At 43.0% G+C, this 21,945-nt stretch overlaps 2 protein-coding genes across 4 annotated transcripts in view; one reads left to right on the forward strand and one right to left on the reverse strand.

The window, feature by feature from the left end:
* The window catches only part of GPC4 (glypican 4), a 116,872-nt gene that overhangs the window by 34,698 nt on the left and 60,229 nt on the right, over positions 1–21,945 (forward strand). The window contains exon 1 of one of the 3 annotated variants that reach the window (XM_072818116.1): positions 3,515–3,645. The exons of the other annotated variants lie outside the window; for them this stretch is intronic. The gene's annotated coding sequence lies outside the window, so the exon portion shown is untranslated. Of the gene's footprint in view, positions 1–3,514; positions 3,646–21,945 lie in introns of those variants that run through there. 3 annotated transcript variants of the gene reach the window in all.
* On the reverse strand, positions 10,200–12,218 carry LOC140628362 (F-box only protein 16-like). The gene is given in 2 exon segments (XM_072817695.1): positions 10,200–11,530; positions 11,532–12,218. Coding segments are annotated over 2 exon segments (816 nt in total). The 5' UTR covers positions 12,134–12,218; the 3' UTR covers positions 10,200–11,316.

Consider the following 21,945-nt stretch of genomic DNA (forward strand, 5'->3'; position numbering starts at 1 on the left):
CGGCATTGTGCAACTGTCAACACTTTCTAATTATAGAACATTTTCATCCTCTCAGAAGTAAAATTCTGCACCCATTAAGTTACTACTCCTCTCCCACCCCATATCCATTGGATTGGCAATTTTTAAAAGATTTTATTTATTTATTCATGAGAGACACACACAGAGAGAGAGAGAGAGAGAGAGAGAGGCAGAGACACAGACAGAAGGAGAAGCAGGCTCCATGCTGGAAGCCTGATGTGTGACTTGATCCCGGGTCTCCAGGACCACGCCTCGGGCTGAAGGCAGGTGATAAACTGCTGAGCCACCCAGGGACTCCCAGATTGGCAATTATTAATCTCCTTTCTGTTTCTATGGATTTTGCCGATTCTGGATATTTCATGTAAATGGATCCTAAAAAAAAATCTGGCCTTTGTACCTGGCTTCTATCACTTAGCATAATGTTTTGGTATTTAATTTCTTTTTATTATGGCTGAATACTATTCCGCCACATGGACATACCACATGTTTTATCCATTTGTCATTTGGTGGACATTGGGTTTCCACTTGTTGGCTATTTTGAATAGTGCTATTACCATTCACACACACGTTTTTGTCTGAACACCTGTTTTCAATTGTCTTGACTACAGTTGATCTTTAACAACACAGGTTTGAACTGTGGAGGCCCATTTATATGTGGAGGTTTTTTAAGATTCTAATTATTTATTCATGAGAGACACACAGAGAGGCAGAGACACAGGCAGAGGGAGAAGTAGGCTCCATGCAGGGAGCCTGACGTGGGACTCGATCTCGGGTCTCCAGGATCACACCCTGGGCTGAAGGTGGTGCTAAACCGCTGAGCCACCCGGGCTGCCCTGTGGATTTTTTTTTATTTTTTTATTTTAATTTTTATTTTATTTTTATTTTTTTTAATTTTATTTATTTATTCATAGAGATGCAGAGAGAGAGAGAGGCAGAGACACAGGCAGAGGGAGAAGCAGGCGCCATATAGAGAGCCTGACGTGGGTCTCGATCCAGGGTCCCCAGGATCACGCCCTGGGCTGCAGGCAGCGCTAAACCGCTGCGCCACTGGGGCTGCCCATGGATTTTTTAAAAAAGATTATTGATTTATTTATGATAAAGAGAGAGAGGCAGAGACATAGGAGGAGGGAGAAGCAGGCTCCATGCCGGGAGCCCGACGTGGGACTCGATCCTGGGACTCCAGGATCGCGCCCTGGGCCAAAGGCAGGCGCCAAACTGCTGAGCCACCCAGGGATCCCCTGCCCTGTGGATTTTTAAAATCATTACTGTAAATGTTACTCATCCTTCCTTATGGTTTTTTTTCCCCAAAGTTCTTTATATTTTTAAAGTAACCTCTACTCCAAAGTGTGGGGCTCGAAACTACAACCCCAAGATCAAGAGTCATATGCTCTAACAACTGAGCCAGCCAGTTGCCCCATCTTCCTTATATTTTCTCAGTAACATTTTCTTTTGTCTAGCTTATTTTATTGTGTGAATACAGTATATAACATACGAAATATGCATTAACTGTGTTATCAGTGAGGTTTCTGGTCAGTAGGCTATTAGTGGTTAAGTTTTCAGGGTATCTAGTTTTAAGCAGATTTTTGACTGCATTGGTAGGGGTGGGGGTTGGTGTCCCAAGCCCCTACGTTATTCAGGGGTCAACTGTGTATGTATACCTAGGAGTGGAGTTACCAGGTCACATTGTAATTCTATGTTAAACTTTTTTGGGGGGATTGCCCAACTATTTTCCATGGTGACTGTGTACTATTTTACATTACCATCAGCAGTGTGTGAGGTGAGCACAGATCTTTTCGACTCCAGAGGCTGTGCTCATTTTCTTGAGCCATGCTGTCTCCTAATAACTCCCCAAGGGCTCCAGCAACCCCCTGCCCAATTTCACCTCTAGCCAATAACAGAAACCATGTATACTGTCTCATGTTGTGGGGGAAATTGTTGGTAATATGGATTTGGCTTGGGGAACAGGGGTTTGAAGTTTGTCAGTGGACATCCTCTTCCTCAGTGTCAGGTAGAGGTTTAGAATCACATACTGTATGATTCCAGTTCTGAGAAATGATCCACAACAAGCAAATCCATAGAGAGAGTGTAGGATCAGTGGCTGATGGCTGGCTGCTGAGGTCCCAGGAAGTGATGTGATGACTAAGGTATGGGGTTTCTTTTGGGGAGGGGAGTAATATTGATTGTGGTGATTGTTACACAACTCTAAATGCACTAAAAGGCAATGTGTGGCACACTTTAAATGGGTGAATTATATGACATGTGAATTATATCTCACTAAAACATGAAGAAAAGCAGTGTAGGCTGTGGAGCCTTACTGCCACTTACTAGTTCTGGTCTTAGACAAGTTCTTTAGTGACTCTGCTCCTGTGTTCATATATGTAGAAGGGAGTAAAATAGTAAGTTATGTACCTCCCTCCTAGAATTGAGATGATCAAAGCAGCTGATACAGATAATATAGTGCTTGGCGTGGTGCCTGAGACATAACAAGTGCTCAGTGGATGTTGCTAACTATTAATATTAGCATCATAAAATATTTTTTGAAGGTCCAACTGATAGATGGTGTTCATGATAGGGCAGCAAAGGCAGGAAATGTGTAGAATTCCTCTTAAAATTCTTAGTTCAGCCCTGCTGCCAAGGGAAATGAACAATACAGGACAATGTAATGAGGCAATAATTTGGATAGTAATGAGAGATGAGGTCATGTGGCAGGGGGTGCTGGGTAGACATGGGGGCTAGAAAAAGAATATTGGTGGTGATGCAGGAGAGGAAATTGTATTACAAAAGAATACTCTGCCCTCACTGACAACAGATGTTGGGAGGTCTTGGGCTCTGGGCTCCAGGGCCTCTGACCCCCTTGAAATTCTCTCCGGTTTCTTTGGAGGTCATGATCCCACAGTTGGAGGAGTCCTGGTATAGATTAGCTTCCTTGGGTATGTTTTCCTCTCTCTCCCGAATGCCTCCCTTCCCCAGGGTTTTGAGGATTTTGAGGACCTGGGAGCTAGGTGCTCATGGTAGCAAACCAGCAGCTTTTCAGGGGAAACAGGAAAAATCCGGGATCGGGGGGGGCCCCGGCAGGAGTCTGAACCACACGGATCTGAGAGTGAAAAGAAATTGGAACAAAGCAGCTTGGCCCGCGGCTCTCAGGTTGAGGGCCCTCCAGAAAAAGCGCGCCCACCGCTGTCTGTGTTCATACTCGCAGGCTCCATGCCTCAAGAATCTGCGTGGCGCCTCCCCATCAGCGTCCCCCGTGGGGGCAGCCAAGGCAGAGACCGGCAGCCTCCCTGCCTCCTCCTCGAGGAGGCAGGCCCCAATCTCACGCACGAAGGGACCGAAGAACTCTTCCAGACAACAGGCTGCGCAAGTGCAGGCGGACAGGCTGTCAGCCGAGCGTGTCCGGTGCCGACACCGTCCGGGTCCCGGTTGGCTTTCCCAGAGTGCATTTCTGCCGACTGTGCACCTCCTTAGAGTACGTGGCCTGGGGTGGTGCGCAGAGCGCGTGTGCGCCTCAGCTGGGCAGAGCCTGAGCTTCCCTCCCGCGAGGCAGCGAGCGAACCGGTAAGCGCGGGCAGCGTGGGTGTGCGCTCCTGCGAGGCCATGAGGGCGTCCGTGCCGGATTCCGTCATGGAGGTAGGAATGTCATGGCAGCTGGAGCCGCACACGCGCACACCGTGCCCAGACACATGCTTGGGCAGTCATGTCAGATACGGGGCTTTGGCTGCCAGAAGGCCTGGCGAGTGTTAAATGCCATTGGCAGGGACCCGGGGGTCAGGGGTTGGGGGGGGGGCGCGGGTGGGCAGCTCTGTCACCCTGGGGAGGTTTCTCTGGGCAGCGGGAGAGGGCCCCGGGCTCAGACTGATTTGTGGCCTCCCCTGTCCGCCCAGCCCTCCCCGGCCTGCTGTCTGTCCATCAGCTGCAGGGCCGCTGGCCTGAGCACGCGGGCTGCTCCTTGGCTTTGAGCCAGTGGCGAGCTGGGAGCCTGTGACTTTGAGACTTGGCCCTTTTCAGTTCTCTTTGTTCAGAAAAAAGTTTCATCCTGGCTCTCTTCAGTGGCTGCCGAGGATTAGGAGAACCCCGGGGAGACTTGGCTATAGGACAGCTCTCAAAGCTGTGCTGGGAAATTTGAAGAGGGGCCATTTCTCTCTGTCTTGTTGCAAGTTAACATTCTTCTCTCCCTTCCTAAAAGAGTTTTTTTACTGTTGCAAACCCTACGGGCGTAATCCCCTGCAGCTATGGAGGGGATTAGACCAGTATCTAGACCAATAAAATGGTTTAAGGACCGTTGCAGTGGACAATATGAAGGAAACTTCAAATCTAGGCACTCGTTTTTAATAGTCGCACCAGTTAGAGCCACTACTGACTTTCCTGGGTTAGCATTTCTCATTCTTGGGGGGGGGGGGGGGGGAGTCTGCTTTTCATGGGTTGTAAAGAAAAAGAAAGCAGGAAGGCTTTGCTCTCCTGAACAGAGCTTGAGAATTGGATCGCCAAGGGGCCAAGGGCTGTGGTATTCCCAAGTACAAGTGGGCCATTTTCAAGAATGTGTAACTACTTGTAGTTTCTGCAGTTAATATTCTTAAGAAATGGAAATTGCCTCAGCTGTAAAGTGGTTTCCTATTAAGCTTTCTTTTTTTAGTGTCAGTGGCTTTTACCTTTAAAAAATCCTATTTTTTCAATGACTATGAACAAATTGTTTTTGAGAATCTGGACACTATAATAGATGAACAGATTTTTTTTTTGGCTTTTTCCTTAAGCTGCCTTTTGGTATAAATCTACAAAAAATGCCTTTATCCAGCTTGTTACCATGTTTCTTTTGGTACTTGGGGAGAACTTTACTATGAAGTGCTTCCATTAAAATTATTTCCTTGAGGACACATTAACAAGCAGAAAGCTGTGGACTACTACATATACACATACCAGGGGTGGGTAGTTCAGTTTCTGTAATCCCACAATACACAAATGTTGGCAGGGTTTCAATGATAGTATTAATCCTGTGAGATACTTGTCATGCATGATAGATGATATTTACAAATTGAGGTCTGAAATGGTCAGAAGCTTTGAAGATACTTTATTATGCAGTATGTGGAAGTGGAAGTGTTTATATTACTTGTTTTAGATGATATTGGCCAACCAGGCAGCAAAAAATACACAGTCTCGTAATAGGCTGCAACAGTTTCATAACAAACCTGCAGGTTCCTGGGGACTTTTTACAGCCTAAACCAACAAGGTTTGTCAAAGGTTTTGCCAAGGTCTTAAAACCCTATGGGCTACTCAGAGGGTTTTGATATCTCCTGTGAAATGCTAGTCCATTTATATGCCATCCATATACCTGTTGAGTGACTTTCTTAGTAAATTTTTGTGTGGGGAACTTAGAGTGGAATCTGATAGCCCTGCCATGAAGAGCTCCTGGTTCTTTAAGGGCTCTGCTTGATTAATGAGAAAGGATTTGAGCATAATTAGGAATCACAGTGCGTTTGAAGACTGGAAGTGGAAGCCCAAGAAGGGTCACTGATTTGTTCTCAAGGTCCTAGAGGCAGATTGACTTGCTGGGCCTTGTTTCCTCCCAACATGTGTAACCAACTGTAGGTTTGCTTTCCTTTACCCTTCACCCCCTTCACCTCCCAATTTTGGGTACTCTTAAGCTTTTAAAGATTTCCATGATCAAAGAAGCTCCGTTCACCCTGGCCAGACTCTTTGTGACTTTGCACATTTTCTTTTTTTTTTTTGTCTTTCCCCAACTACCTTGCACCTTTAGGCTATTTCTCCCACTGGGCTTCTCCCTTCCTGTGCCTTTTTCTTTTTTCTTTCTCCCCCACCCTTCTGCAGAAAGTCTATTCCATAGTCTTCCTGAGTTTTAGAACAGCATGGTAGTCTGGGCACAATCAAATGACCCTTTTGGATATAGAGTAGGGCTTTTCTCCTTAGAGGCTATAGGGGGAGGTTTGGTTTCTCTTAACCCCTTCCCGTGATGTCAGACACTTGCAGCCGTGACAGTATGATAGATAGCTGGCTTTTTCTTTCCCAGCTTTATTGGAGTAGAAGCCATATACTACAAAACTCACTCCAAGTGTACAATTCAGCGGTTTTCATATGTTTCCGGAGTTGTGTGGCTATCACCACAGTCTGCTGAGGACATTTTTGTCACCCCAAGAAGAAACCTTGTATCTTGCCTCCTCTCCCAGGCCTCGGCAGCTGCTTTCTGTGCACAGATTGATGTCTTGGGGCCCAGTCTGCAGTCCTGTCCCCATAAAGGAAGGTGTCATTTGGCTGCCCACTCACTCAGCTTGATGGTAGCCTTCCTGAGTTTTGCCCATCCTTCCTCGTTGGCCAGACCTGCCACTGACTGCTTTAGAGACAAATAAACTGGGAGATGAGTGTATTCTGTACTGCCATTCCTATGCCAGAGACTTCCAGAATGGGCCCTTGGAGGACCTCTGTGTGAATTTCCTCTCTGTCTGACTTCCGGCAACCTCATTTTTGTCAGATGACTGCTTACTCTTTGCCCCTAAACCCTGGTGATGGGAAACCCCCTGACTGGAAGCTTCCTCAGGGCAGGGACTTTGTAACCCGAGTTCCAGGGCTAATGTCTGTCTGCCACATAATAGGCACACAGCATTCACCGAGTGAGTGAATTTACTTGCTGATATTAATGGAGATTAAATTGTCCTAGCCTTTTTTTAAAAGATTTTATTTATTTATTCATGAGAGAGAAAGGCAGAAACACCGGCAGAGGGAGAAGCAGGCTCCCTGAGGGGAGCCCAGTGCAGGACTTGATCCCAGGACCCCGGGATCATGCCCTGAGCCAAAGGTAGACACTCAACCACTGAGCCACGCAGGCATCCCTAAAGATTTTATTTATTTATGTTAGAGAGGGCTTACAGGAAGAGAGGGGCAGAGAGTCTTAAGTAGACTGTGCACTGAGTGCAGAGCCCAATGCAGGACTCCATCCCATGACCCTGATCACGACCTGAGCTGAAACCAAGAGCCAGATGCCCCAGAATTACCCTAGCATTTTGACACATACCTGTCATTGTTAGCTAATTGAGCTCATTTTTACTTTGGTGCTTTCCTCTTTTTTTGTGCTTTTTGGGGTGCTTTTCTTTTAAATAGAATAATTTTAAAAAGTAGCATGTAAAATGGGTATCACCATACATTCAGGTTGTATCCCATTTTGGGTACTGATCAGAAATGGACTCATCTCTTACTATAAATGTACTCATCTCTTATTATGTTTCTTGTGAGTTTTCCTATCCAGGAGCCAACACCATGATACTCTGTGAAGTAAGCATTCAGGGGAAAAAAAGTAGGTTTGGAGGACCAGTTATGGTTTTTTTTTTTTTTATGATAGTCACAGAGAGAGAGAGGCAGAGACACAGGCAGAGGGAGAAGCAGGCTCCATGCACCGGGAGCCCGACGTGGGATTCAATCTCGGGTCTCCAGAATCGCGCCCTGGGCCAAAGGCAGGCGCTAAACCGCTGCGCTACCCAGGGATCCCGGACCAGTTATGTTTATTCTTTCCTACTAATGCTGTAGAAATCTGTGCTTCGGGTAGCTGCTTTGATTCTTCATAGTGCTTTATCTGAGGAGGAGCTTCTGGTAAGGAATGCTTTTACTTGCGATTGAGTACATGCCTGTTGCAGTCAGAAAAATAAGTGGGCATGAACAGTTTCTATCTCAGATTCCTTGAATTGCCATCACCATGGGCCTGGTATAGAATTGAGAAAGTGTCAGTAAAATGTTAATAGTGCCATGCCAGGAGTTCAGGGCCTTCCATGACATAGCACACACTGCCCTCTGGCATCAGCAAAAATTCACAAGTGAAGCTTGTTGGGTCATTTGGTTTTAATGTTGTCCAACAATAGGATATTAAAAGCCACACACTCAGGAACAGAATATTGAAAATTGCTTTGAACTTTCAAAGCTTGCTATCTAAAATACCCCGGCAACTTTCAAAAAGTGACAGGCAGTGCGGCAGTTCCTAAAAGACATGTGCTTGCTCTTAAGCAAACGCCTAAAATGTTCCTAATTTGTACCAGAGACCTTATCAAAGGGCTTTGCAAAACTTCCAGTCTGGCAATTATGCGTATTAGTTGAGCTTAACCTCTTGAGTCATAGGGTGGGGAGGAGGGAATTATCATTTTATTCTCCTTTCAGCTCTGGAGGCAGGTGGACCTTTCTAAGAGTAGACTGTGGCCTAGTGGGAAAGGATTTGATAAGAAAAGGGAGGGAATTGAGAGAATCCTCTTTTAGAAGTTGGCACTGCTTGCTTCCAAGAGCACCATTCCAACTGTGTGCTGTAGACATGGGAGCTCCGAACAAAAATGTTCCAGCCCCATCAGTGTAAACTACCTCATGTTAGGCTTTAGATTTTCACTGCTCCCACCCTCAGGCCCCTTTTTAGCTACAATACAACTAGGAAAGAAGCTTTTCTGAAAAAATCGCTTTCACTGTTCCTTCTTAGTAAAGAATTTTTAACAGTCCAGAAGACAAAACTGCATGTCAGGAAAATAAGGGACACGTATCTGGGTGTCTGACCTTTAAGTAATAATAATGCATTGTCCTAGAGTTGGGATCTTGTTTCTTCAGGAGAAGCTTTTAAGTAGATTGTAAAAGAGAAGGTCAGAGAAATATTTTAGGAGATGCAAGGTATCTTACTTTGTAAAGACAACTGTTAGCAACCAGATTTTTAAGAAATGCAGTCTTCCTCAGGAAAGATGAAGGGGTAGTGGTTTCTTTATCGATAAATGGAGACCATAGTTATTTTTCTCTGACATTTGGCAATAGAGCAGAAATCTTACTGTATTATGCTTTTTAGGAAAACTTAAAATTTACCTTTGGGGTGTGTATGTGTGTGTGAGGGGGAGAGAGAGGCGGTGGGGGGATACGTTCCCCTTTATGTCCTGTGTCTTGAATTTTAATCATTTCCAAAAAATGTTAAAAACTGGAAGAATTCTGAGTGAGCTAGTCACTAAATGTTATTATTGAACCAGAAAATGCATTTTCTGGTGTTTTCTCTGTGAGCATCTCAGACTTGGGATTGCCAGAAGCAACACTGAAGCTGATTGTATTGGGCAGGGGGGCACTTGGTCATAAGTGTAGATGGTTGGAGAGTGGGCTCTAAGTGTTAAACTTTAGAGTGGTCAGGAGATTTCTTTTTTTTTTTTTTTTATTATTATTTCTTTTTTTAATGTGTTAAATTTTTAATTTTTTAAAATTATTTTTGTTATTGGTGTTCAATTTGCTAACATACAGCATAACACTCAGTGCTCATCCCACCAAGTGCCCCCTCAGTGCCCATCACCCAGTCACCCCAACCACCCACCCACTTCCCCTTCCACTACCCCTTGTTCATTTCCCAGAGTTAGGTCTCTCATGTTTTGTCACCCTCACTGACATTTACACTCCTTGTTTGTTTCCCAGAGTTAGGAGTCTCTCATGTTCTGTCATCCTTACTGATATTTCCACTCATTTTCTTTCCTTTCCCCTTTATTCCCTTTCACTAATTTTTTATATTCCCCAAATGAACGAGACCATATAATGTTTGTCCTTCTCCGATTAACTTACTTCACCCAGCATAATACCCTCCAGTCCCATCCACATTGAAGCAAATGGTGGGTATTTGTCATTTCTAATGGCTGAGTAATATTCCATTGTATACATAGACCACATCTTCTTTATCCATTCATCTTTTGATGGACACCGAGGCTCCTTCCACAGTTTGGCTATTGTGGACATTGCTGCTATAAACATTGGGGTGCAGGTGTCCTGCCATTTCATTGCATCTGTATCTTTGGGGTAAATCCCCAGCAGTACAATTGCTGGGTCATAGGGCAGTTCTATTTTTAACTCTTTGAGGAACCTCCACACAGTTTTCCAGAGTGGCTGTACCAGTTCACATTCCCACCAATTGTGCAAGAGGGGTTCCCCTTTCTCCACATCCTCTCCAACATTTGTTGTTTCCTGTCTTGTTAACTTTCACCATTCTCACTGGTGTGAGGTGGTATTTGTGGTTTTGATTTGTATTTTCCTGATGGCAAGTGATGCGGAGCATTTTCTCATGTGGTTGTTGGCCATGTCTATGTCTTCCTCTGTGAAATTTCTGTTCATGTCTTTTGCCCATTTCATAATTGGATTGTTTATTTCTTTGCTGTTGAGTTTAATAAGTTCTTTTTTTTTTTTAAGATTTTGTTTATTCACTCATGAGAGACACACAGAGAGAGGCAGAGACACAGGCAGAGGGAGAAGCAGACTCCATGCAGGGAGCTCGATGTGGGACTTGATCCCGGACTCCAGGATCATGTCCTGGGCTGAAGGCAGACGCTCAACCACTGAGCTACCCAGGTGTCCCTAATAAGTTCTCTATAGATCTTGGATACTACTAGCCCTTTATCTGATATGTCATTTGCAAATATCTTCTCCCATTCTGTAGGTTGTCTTTTAGTTTTGTTTACTGTTTCCTTTGCTGTGCAGAAGCTTTTTTTTTTAATTTTTATTTATTTATGACAGTCACAGAGAGAGAGAGAGGCAGAGACACAGGCAGAGGGAGAAGCAGTCTCCATGCACCGGGAGCCTGACGTGGGATTCGATCCCGGGTCTCCAGGATCGCGCCCTGGGCCAAAGGCAGGCGCTAAACCGCTGCGCCACCCAGGGATCCCTGTGCAGAAGCTTTTTATCTTAAGTCCCAATAATTCATTTTTGCTTTTGTTTCCCTTGCCTTCACAGATGTATCTTGCAAGAAGTTGCTGTGGCCAAGTTCAAAAAAGGGTGTTGCCTGTGTTCTCCTCTAGGATTTTGATGGATTCTTGTCTCACATTTAGATCTTTCATCCATTTTGAGTGTATCTTTGTGTATGGTGTAAGAGAGTGGTCTAGTTTCATTCTTCTGCATGTGGCTGTCCAATTTTCCCAGAACCATTTATTTAAGAGACTTTTTTCCAGTGGATGGTCTTTCCTGCTTTGTCGAATATTAGTTGACCATAGAGTTGAGGACCCATTTCTGGATTCTCTATTCTGTTCCATTGATCTATGGGTCTGTTTTTGTGCCAGTACCACACTGTCTTGATGATCACAGCTTTGTAGTATAACCTGAAATCTGGCATTGTGATGTCCCTGGCTCTGGGTTTTGTTTTTTAATATTCCCCTGGCTATTCGGGGAAATTTTTAGATTTTTTTTAAGTAGGCTTTACACCCAGCATGGAGCCCGACTCAGAGCTTGAACTCAACACCCTGAGATCATGACCTGAGATCAAGAGTCGGATGCTGAACTGACTGAGCCACTCAGGTGACATTATTTCATTTAATCTTCTCAAGCCAGTGACTGCGCTTTTCTTAGCCTAGATCTGTCCTGCAATTTATTTTTCTTATCACGTGACTGTCGACTGAAATCTGGGTTCATTTCATGTCTTTTCCTCCTCCCTTGCCAGATTTGCTCAATGGGGTCACAGTTGTCCAGATAATTGAAGCGAATGATATCAGTTGGGTGCTTATCAGAGGATCGCCAGGGTGGGAGTTCTTTCTCCGCTGCGTGAAGCTGATGCAGGAGACTGCTTTTCCCCTGGAGACCTGCTTGTAACTGGTTGAACATTGGCAATGGAAAACCCATCTTTTGGAGGCGTCTTAGGCTTGGTAACATGAAGTTCTTTTACCATTTGAATGTAGTGCTTCTTCCATATACCCTGCTCAAAGGGAGTTGGAGAAAAATTGATGTACCAGTTAAATCGTAGACATTTGAGCATCCAGAGCTGATCCAACTCTGTTAAGTTCTTCCAATGCCAGCTCACCTGTGCACAACGACATAGGCTTCGGGGGTCCAGGAAAGAAAAGATGTATAAAGATAACACCCTTGGAAGCTTGGTAGTAAAATCCAGAGCTTCTGCTGGAATTTTTTCCTGAAGCTTTTGACAGCAGAACTTCTGCTGTGACAGGGAGCAACGTTCTAACAGGCCTGTCAAGATTCTTCTCCGTTGAGAGTCTGTCCATTTGTCAAACCATTTTCCAAGCAGAGCTCTTCTTTCTTCAAATACCCGATCATTCAAAAGCTGATGGTTTAGGGGTGTCCAGGTACTCATCTTTGTCTGCATTTTGGGACCATCTATGCATTTTGGAGGTGCAAATGCCATCATAAAATAACTGAATATCCTTCCATAAGAAAAATCATACCTCTTTCAGCTCACCTCCCTCTTCAAGCCTCAAGCGCTGGTGTTGCCCGGTCAGGAGATTTCTTTCTAGAAAATGAATACTGGCATGTTATGATTACCCTTAACATATACCCTTGGGTATATATGACAAAACAAAAAGACTTTCTGAAATTTAAAAGCAAAATTTGGGTTTTGTGTAACATCTTTCAACCTGTAGAGCCCTGGTCTGGATGGAGTAGCTTGGCACTTGGGCTCAGGGATGAAGGCACGAACCCACTCATTTAGGGTGGGAGCAGCAAGCATTTCTCTGAAATCACCTGCAGCTCCCTTGACTCAATATTACAATGACTTTTGGAATGTCCCGGAAAGTAAATTGCTTGTCTCAAGGCCTCAGTTTCTGTTGGGTGAGTTAATTAACTCACCTCTCCCTGTGAGAAGCATGGTAACTGGTCTAGTGGCCTAAAGTTCCTTGTATTAATCAATTTGGAAAAAGAGAAATCAACTAAAACATACTTTTTTTTCTGTCCAAGAATTGATACACTCATTTGATAGAATTGATATAGCCATTAAGGACAAGCCTTGTGTATAGAGATGGCTTTATTTATTTTACAAGTAATAGCTGCAGGCTTTTATTTGATAAGTTTGAGATTACAAAATCTGAGCTTATTTCAGCATCGGGGCAGAGGAGGCTGTTGACTTTTCCCAGAAGACAACAGTGATTTGAGTAAAGCAGAAGAATTTGTAGAATTTGTAGAAGTGCGTGCACACTTGTGTGTGTGTAAACAGTTTCAGTCTTGAAACTGAAGTAACTTAAAATCATGAATACCGTGATTCAAAGAACTGAATATTTGCCCTAAGAACGTAACTGAGTCTGAATTGCTTCTTAGTGGTTTGTAGTTATGCCTTGTCTTGTTTGTTCCACTGGTCATGACAAACCCTGAGAAGTAGAGATAGTGAGGCTAGCCTAGGCCTAAAAGTCAAGAATTAAAGTAGGCTTCTAATTAACAGTTTTTAAGTTTGCCATAGTTTCAAATTACATTTATATTTGAACAGGAAGAAGGCTTAGGATTTGACTTCATTTCCTAACGTGCTCCTGAAACATCGAATGGGAACTTGCTTTTTTAAAGACTAATTTCAGATGTGTGGAAGTGCACACATACACGCACATCCAGACACACAGCAGCTACATTGGGATGCCTTAGCTTGACGAATTTTTCAAATATTTTAGCAAAGGTTTCAGAGCACTCATGAGACAAAAGCATTAAGGATTGCTTGTCATAGCTAATAAAGTTTGCTTGGATCTCACTTAATTTTTCTGCTTCACTTCACAAAGTAATTGAAACTTCCCTTTTTGCTTTGAGTTCCCCCCACTCCATTCCAAGAGCTACCGTCTTAAAAGAACATCTCTTTTGGTTAGCAATGCTGTGGAATTTTTCTGAATGTAGAACTAGTTCCTCAAATAGTTATTGAGTGTAGTGGTCATTCAATCCTTGGAAGGGAAATTAGTTAAATCTGCAAGTGGCTTTTGGAGGCCAAAGAATATCCAAGGAGAAAAAAAGGGTTATTACAACTTGAGCATTTAAAGCATCTCTTGGGTAAGCCTGGAAATGTGATCTCGGATGAAAAGTAGAGATGATGGAACTGTCCCTCTGGAACAAAGAAGGTATGAAAAAATAAGCTCCAATTGACAACAAAACTGAAGAACTTTACAGGAGCTCTCAATTGATGCAGATGAGCTAAAGTAATGAATTTCCTAGTGCTCCATGTTGTTTGCTGCATTATTTCAAGTGGTTCCCTAGAAAATTGCTTTTTCCAGCAAATAAAAACAATGCTGGAGCTCTTAACCAACTGTTATAAAATAGTCCCCTCCTCCCTCCCTTCCAACCATCTTTTGTTTTGGGTTAACAGTAAAAGACAAAACAGATTGTTGACTTGACCAAAAAATGGGGGGACAGATTTTGCTGCTGTGGCTGCTGAGGTGAACAAAATCCTCAGATTGCATATCCTCTATTCTCAGGGCAAAAGCTTATTTTGGGAGCGATGTGGGTGGGTTTTGAGGAGCTCTTCTGTTTTTGTTTTAAAGCATTTGGTAAGAAGACACTTGACTTTGAAATTTTATTTTCATACGTACTGGCTTGAGAGACCTGACCTCCCACCTCCACTCAATCTACCTTGTCAACTTTCATTTTTAACTAAGTAATCAACTAGTTGACATAACTTGCTTATTTTACAAGCAATCATATGGGAATAATTTGGCCTTTTTTTTTTATCAAGTTGAGTGTTAATTATTTTGATCTGCCTCTTGAATGGTGGGTTGTTAATAGTAATATTAGTCACAGCTGGGCTGTGAGTGTTCGACTCCAGGTTCCTTGGTTGCATGTTTTATAGGTCACTAAATAGTTTTCTGATGAAAATGATTTATTTGAATCCCAGTTCTCAAACTTTGTCTTTCCCCAATCTCTTAGGATAATTAAATGGCCAGTACTATACATCTAACTAATTACTTACTGTTCAAGAATCCTCATTTAAATATTCATATCGTAAGCGGAAAGAATGATTTATCCTGGGAAGAAAGCTTTGTAAATACTAGGGTGTTTAATTCAATTTAAATTCATTTTGAAGAAACTAGCTCTGTGGATTGAGTGTAGTACTTTTATCATCTAAGAAAAAATTAAATTACTTCAATGTAAAGAAATATGATACTGGGTGATCAACACTTTTTAAAAAATACTTTGACATGGCTTCTTTTTTTAAGATTTTATTTAATTATTAGAGAAAGAGAGTGTTCCAAGCAGACTGCGCTGAACATGGAACCAGACTCGGGGCTGGAGCCTGTCTCGGGGCTCTATCCCACAACCCCAAGATCATGACCTGAGCCAAACCCAAGAGTTAGATGCTTAAACGACCAAGCCACCCTGGCACCCCTACTTTGAGGTGGCTTCTTGATTTTGTTCATATATCCAAGGACAGAGTCCTACCTTACACATGGAAGATGTCATAAATTACAGTACCTTAAGATATGCAAAACCAGGGAATTGAGTGTGACTGCATTATAAGTCACTGTGCAAGCGAAGCATTTGAAAAATATTTTGACAGTCTTGACTAGATTTTCATGTCATTTTTAAATCAACTGCATCATAATATTAGGTTTTCTTGCTTAGCTCACACTATCTAATGGTTACAAGTTTCGTATCATTTAAGACAGACTTGTATTATCTCATGTAAATGATGATGGTTCTGTGAGAACTGTAACTTAACAGAAATATAAGAAAAATAGGAACTATGGTCAAAAGCCTCATGGGGTATAAGAGGGTCATAATCTTTCTCTGAGGAGGCAAACTTAAGTGATATAATAGTTTTTCAAGAGCACTTAATTGCGTGAAGGAATACAGTAACAGGATTGAAAGCAAACCTATAGCACTATTAAGGATTAAATTAATTGTACATCCTACCTCTTGGGGGGATTAAGGATGTGGTTTTCTATGATTGTTGAATTGCAAGTGGAATAAAATTAGTTCTCTGGTTTTGCGTATAAGACACTATAATTTATGACATCCTCCATATATACACCTATGTGTAAAGTAGGGTCTACTCTTGGATATATGAACAAAATCAAGAAGCCACATCCGAGTATAAAAACATGTTACCTAATATATTATATTGAAGTAATGTTCTCAGTGTTTTCTTCAGTGATAAAATAACCATGCTCTTAATAATCTTACAAGTGAAGCTGTAAATGAAGCAACAAAACTTAGATGATAAGGATTATAAAATGTGTTGAAAGATGGCTGATTTTTTTAAAAGGTTTTATTTATTTATGTGTGTGAGAGAGAAAGAGCATGAGCAGGGGGAAGGAGCAAAGAGAGAGGGAGAGGGAGAAGCAGACTCCCCACTGAGCAGGGAGCCTGATTCAGGGCTCCATCCCAGGACCCAGAGATCATGACCTGAGACCAAGGCAGACCCTTAACCAACTGTGCCACCCAGGCACCCCTGAAAGCTGATTTTATTAACAGCCCTTTCATGAATCAAAAACATTCCCTTAGACTTTGGTGTGGAGGATGGAAGGAATGCAGTCTCTAGTCACTTTGTATGTCGGGAGTACTGGAAAATATGCTTACGTTGGTCATCCTGATAATTGAAGTGAAATTAAGACTTTGTATGCTGTCAGGAAAAAAAAACCAAGCACATCCAGTTAATCTCTAGCTCTGTTTCAAGATGATTCACAGTTGGAAGAGATGGCAAGGAGTTTAGCAGTTACATTTTTTTTTTTTTTACCCTTTTTATTTGAAAGAATCTCAGCAGGGCAGCCCAGTTGGCTCAGCAGTTTAGTGCCACCTTCAACCCAGGGTGTGATCCTGGAGACCTGGGATTGAGTCCCACGTTGGACTCCCTGCATGGAGCCTGCTTCTCCCTCTGCCTGTGTCTCTGCCTGCCCCTCTCTCTCTCTCTCTCTGTGTCTGTCATTGATAAATAAATAAAATCTTTAAAAAAAGAAAAAGAATCTCAGCAGAAGATACTTGAAACAGTATAGGTAAGAGAGGGAGGGGCTCACTGCTCTGGTTTGCCGGGCGTGGTTCAGGCTCACACCTATTATCCCAGCCTGATGGTTAATAGGGCCTCCTTTCCCTCTCAAATGTGTCTTGCTGTGGAGTATCATTTATGGTCACCCTGAGGACAATAAATGGGATATTCGGGTGGCCCGGTGGCTCAGTGGTTTGGTGTAGCCTTTTCAGCCTAGGGTGTGATCCTGGAGACCTGGGGTCAAGTCCCACGTCGGGCTCCCTGCATGGAGCCTGCTTCTCCCTCTGCCCGTGTCTCTGCCTCTCTCTCGGTCTCTGTGTCCTTCATGAATAAATAAATAAAATAAAAGAAATGGGATATTCGAGAAAAGAACTTGAGAGTTAAAAATTATTTGAACTAGTTTTGCTTCAAAAAAGTTGAGAGAACTTTAAATTCTTGGCTAGAGGTAAGTTAGCCTTACGTTGTTGAATGAAGTACCATCAGGCAGATCTCCTGGCTGAGCAGGTTCTGCCTATGTTGGGACAGTGCTTCTCAAAGAGGCAAGAAAGCCATATATACTGATGTCTAAAAAAGAATCTTACAGAATAGAATTGAGTATGATTCTGATCGCACATCAGGGCCATCATTATGAGCATCCCTTCATATTATCCTGGTACGCAAGCAGATGCAGAAAGAGTTGGGGCTCACACCCTAGTAGGACTCCTGTGGACTCACAAATATCTGCCTCCCTTCATGTAACTTGTGTGTGAAAGTTGAATGCACAGTATGCAAGTGTGTTTCAGGGCCTGCCAATGTTTTTGGTTTTGAAACGACTGGTAGCGAATCTTTTATTCTTTATAAACCTTCTTACTCCCCGGGAAGAGGTTTATAAAGAGTAGTAAAGAAGCACTCTCTTTTGGATTTGTGCATTTTGTTTTTTTTTTCCATTTTGTTTTTTTTTTTTAAACTGGTTACAGTGCTGTAGGCTAAGGTACGAATTAGGTTTTGTGCCCAGTGATCAAATATCACCAGCCTCAGGAACACCATAAGACCCGAGCTGTACAGAAATGTCCAAACAGTGGAGAGTAGGTGTTTTGCAATCAGATTTATGTGCTTATTATGATGGCATGTGGTTTAGTGGCCTTGGAGCTAGGAAACTGATTCCTGCGCTGTATTAGATGCCCTTGGATAAGTCCCTTAATCCCTCTGTGCCTTCGGACCCTTTTCTACTTTCTGAAGCTTAACAAAGATACAGAAATCCTCTTCTGGGGTTAAAGAAGTGAATTACTTGCTTCCAAGAGATGTATTCACTCAATCAGCCTTGTGTGGTGTCTCACTCGCTAAAATAGGGGAGGTCACGGAGGGCTTTCTGAGTGCCTACAGCTCCAACCCTTGCCCCAAGTGAACATAATGCGCTTCAGGATGTGGAGAGGCCCTGGACAAGTATGTGCATTCCAAGTGTAGTGGGAAATACGAAAGCCTGCAGGATTAGGTTTAGTTCTGGGGGAACCAGAGTGGGTCAGCTCCTTCTCCAGGGCCATGTTGTAAACTGGAGCCTTGAGTGGCAGGTCCTCTGTGGGGAAGGTATAAGCCAGGCCATGGTGGGGTCCCAGTCTAGCCCTTGCTGATTATAGGAAAACTGAGTTATTTGGGCAGCAGTGGGTAAGATTCTTACCAGTGAATATCTCCTGAAGATCACTGGATGACCTTGTAGCAGTTGTAAGTGCCCCTGAAGCAGTCCGAATAGAGAGGAGAATAAACAGAAGCAAGGATGAAGCCACAGATCTTCAGGGTTTGAAAGTATCTTAGCTCATAATGTACAGGTTCATTACCTAGAAGTTTCGGGACCACCTAAGCACGCTCCCCCTTGGAGCCCCGTGTCTTTGCAGTTCATGCTAGAGGACTTAAGGTATGGACCTTTATGGTAATGTGAATGGGTTTAAGTTAGTCTTGCTGACTTTCGGTTTCAGTGGCCATTAAAACACTTACTCCTTAGGATTTTATTTCAGTCAATTGCAAGTGATTTCCCCTGGATTTTTAAAAAAGATTTTATTTATTTATTCATGAGAGAGAGCGAGAGAGAGAGAGAGAGAGGCTCAGAGACGCAGGCAGAGGGAGAAGCAGGCTCCATGCAGGAAGCCTGATGTGGGATTCGATTCCAGGACTCCAGGACCATGCCCTGGGCCGAAGGCAGGCGCTAAACCTCAGGTGTACAACATAGTGATGTGACAATTGTATATATTAAGCAGTGCTCATCGCAACAGGTGTCATCATCATCTATCACCAGACAAAAGTATTACAATATTAATTGACTATGTTCCTCATACATTTCATCCCCATGACTCATTTATTTTATAACTGGAAGTTTGTGCCTCTTAGCCCCTTTCCCCTATTTTGCCCATCCAACTGCACCCTGCCCCACCCCCCACAACCATCAGTTTGTCTTCTGTACTTCTTTGCTTTGTTCTTTAGATTCCACATTTAAGGGAAATAGTTTGGTATTTGCCTTTTTCTGTCTGACTTATTTCACTTAGCACAGTGCTCTCTAGGTCCATCCATATTGTTGTAAATTAGCAAGATTTCATTCTTTTTTATGCCTGAGTAATATTCCTCTGTGTGTGTGTGTGTGTGTGTGTGTGTATCCCACATTTTCTTTATCCATTCATCTATGGATGGGCACTTAGGTTGCTCCCATATCTTGGCTATGGTAAATAATACCGCGGTAAACATTGGGGTGCATATATCTTTTCCAATTAGTGTTTTCAGTTTATTTGGGCAAGTATTGGAATTACTGGGTTATATGGTATTTCTATTTTTAATTCTAAGGAACCCTCATACTCTCTCCACAGTAGCTGTACCAATTTACATTCCCCCCAACACTGCAAGAGAGTTTCCTATTCTTTTTCAAGATTTATTTTATTTCATATTTATTTAGAGGGCGAGCAGTGGGAGGGGCATTCAAGCAAACGGCACTGAATATGGAACCTGACATGGGGCTCAATCTCAGGATCCCAAGATCATGATCTAAGTCAAAACCAAGAGCCAGATGGTCAACAGACTGAGCCATCCAGGCCCCCCGATGGTTCCCCATTCTTTACATCCTTGCCAACACCTGTTATTTCTTGTCTTTTTGAGACTAGCCATTCTGACAGGTGTGAGGTGATATTTCATTGTGGTTCTGATTTGCATTTCCCTGGTGATTATTGATGATTTTCATCTTTTCATGTCTGTTGGCATTTTGCATGTCTTCTTTGAAAAAAGTCTATTCAGGTCCCCTGCCTATTTTAATGAGATTATTATGTTTTCTTTCAGTGCTGAGTTTTATGACATCCTTGTATATTTTGGATATTGACCCTCTAATGGATGGATATATCATTTGCAAATCTCTTCTCCCATTCAGTAGGTTGGGGTTTCCTTTTGTTGATGGTTTCCTTGACTGTGCAAAAGCTTATTCACTTGATGTAATCCCAATAGTTTGTTTTCCCCTGGATTCTTTTAATTGAAAAGTTAAATAAAGACCAGAGTACACTAGAACTGGAAATAGCCTACAGGGCATCCAGTGTGAAAGGGGAAACTGAGATCCTGAAAGCTAAATGCTTTGTTTGGCTACAATTTATGAAATTGGTCCTATGGCCTTATCTCCATCCTGCTAGGTTTTCACTTGAGGGTAGGTTAGTCTTGTCAGTGGCCATGGGAAGAGTGTTTTGCTTTAATTCATTACTGCTTTTCAGTCCTTCACCCTTTGATAGAATGGGAATCATATTCTGTTTGTCAGTGGTGTAAGTTTAAATTGGCTTCTAAAGCAAAAGTCTGCAGAGGGGCCGGTTTATTATCTCTAAAAATGTCCCCCCATTAGCCTTGGCCGGCTTCCAGCCTTGCAGATGTAATGGACTGAAAGCCCTGCTGGTTCCCAGCTTTTGGCGTTCAGAGATTGGAATGTATAAAACTGAACCACCCTGCAGAGGTAGACATAGCTTTAGTTTCATACATAATCTATTAAAATACAGCTACCCTATTTGGCCTGCTACTAAATGCAGAATGTAGAAATTGCCGTTGAGCTTGGAGAGGCAGGGTTAGGGAAGAGAAAGTACATTCACTGCAGAAAGAATCAGAAATTATCAGAAGATTTCCCTACGAATCTCTAAGGACCTCACTTGACTAGGCGGTGAGAGATTTGATACTCATCTGTGGTCATAAGCCCTTTCTGGCCCTCACATTCATCCAAAACAAGTATTTATTGAGAGCAATTCACCCAGCTCCTGTGGCCCTCAGGATGCTCAGGTGAATTAAATAAACCCTTGGCTGCTGCAGAGGCATGCAGTCTAGGAGCTCATTTGGGGGTTAACGTTTGTCAACTCTGCCCTCCACAGGAGGCCCCTGGGTGCCTCTGAGAAACAGAATCATGGGAACATACGATCTTAGAGCTCCTCTGAATGTTGGAGCCAGACAGGAGGTAAAAGTCATTTTACAGAATGAAGTCTTTGAGAGCCAGAGAGGGGGATTCTTGCCCCACATCTCACAGCCACTTAGTGGTCGTCACTTCGAGGACCATAGTTTCTGATTTATTCATCATTGCTTCTTAGATGATACTGTGCAATGTTGTCCTCTCTCTTTTTGCTCCACCAGGATGTGGGTTGGTGTCCTCTGTGGTGACCGTTTGCTTGAGTGTACATAAGTGAGAAGGGTTCACCATCCTTTCCTAAACCATTCTGATAATTTGTCTTAAGTGTACCAGCTCATCGGATTTTTACCTGCAACTGTTTTTTGCTCACACAGTCTCGTGAACTGCCTACATTCTGTTACCTGTTGATCTCCCTGCACAGTAGTGCCGAGTGTTGGCTGCAGTGGATCCCAACCTTTTGTAGTCCAAGAAAACTATAGTGTGTTCTGTAAGTGAGATGGTATTCAGCGTGCAGAGAGTCCTTGGCAGACCTGTAAATCCATAGACTTTGGAAAAATACCTCTTAAGACCCACAGTATGGGAACCACTGAACAGAACCATTGAAAACATATGTGTATACTTTTATGTAATGATAACATTTGGAGCTTGGGTCTTGGAACTTGATATTATGAACTGAAATACTTTTAAACTTGAATCCTCTCCATGCATACCTGATTCATGCCTTCATTACATTTGACCTGAAATCCATGAAGCTGATAAGAACTTGAGAAGGCATGTAAACACCCGGAGAGCTGATGAATGTCCTGCTACAGTATTCTGTTCTTTCTGTACAGCTCCTGAGGGATTGCTTGTGAATATTTCACCATCCAGCCATTTGCCATTCTGATCTTATTGT

The sequence above is a fragment of the Canis lupus genome, chromosome X (assembly GCF_048164855.1).
Source record: "Canis lupus baileyi chromosome X, mCanLup2.hap1, whole genome shotgun sequence".
Taxonomy (NCBI): domain Eukaryota; kingdom Metazoa; phylum Chordata; class Mammalia; order Carnivora; family Canidae; genus Canis; species Canis lupus.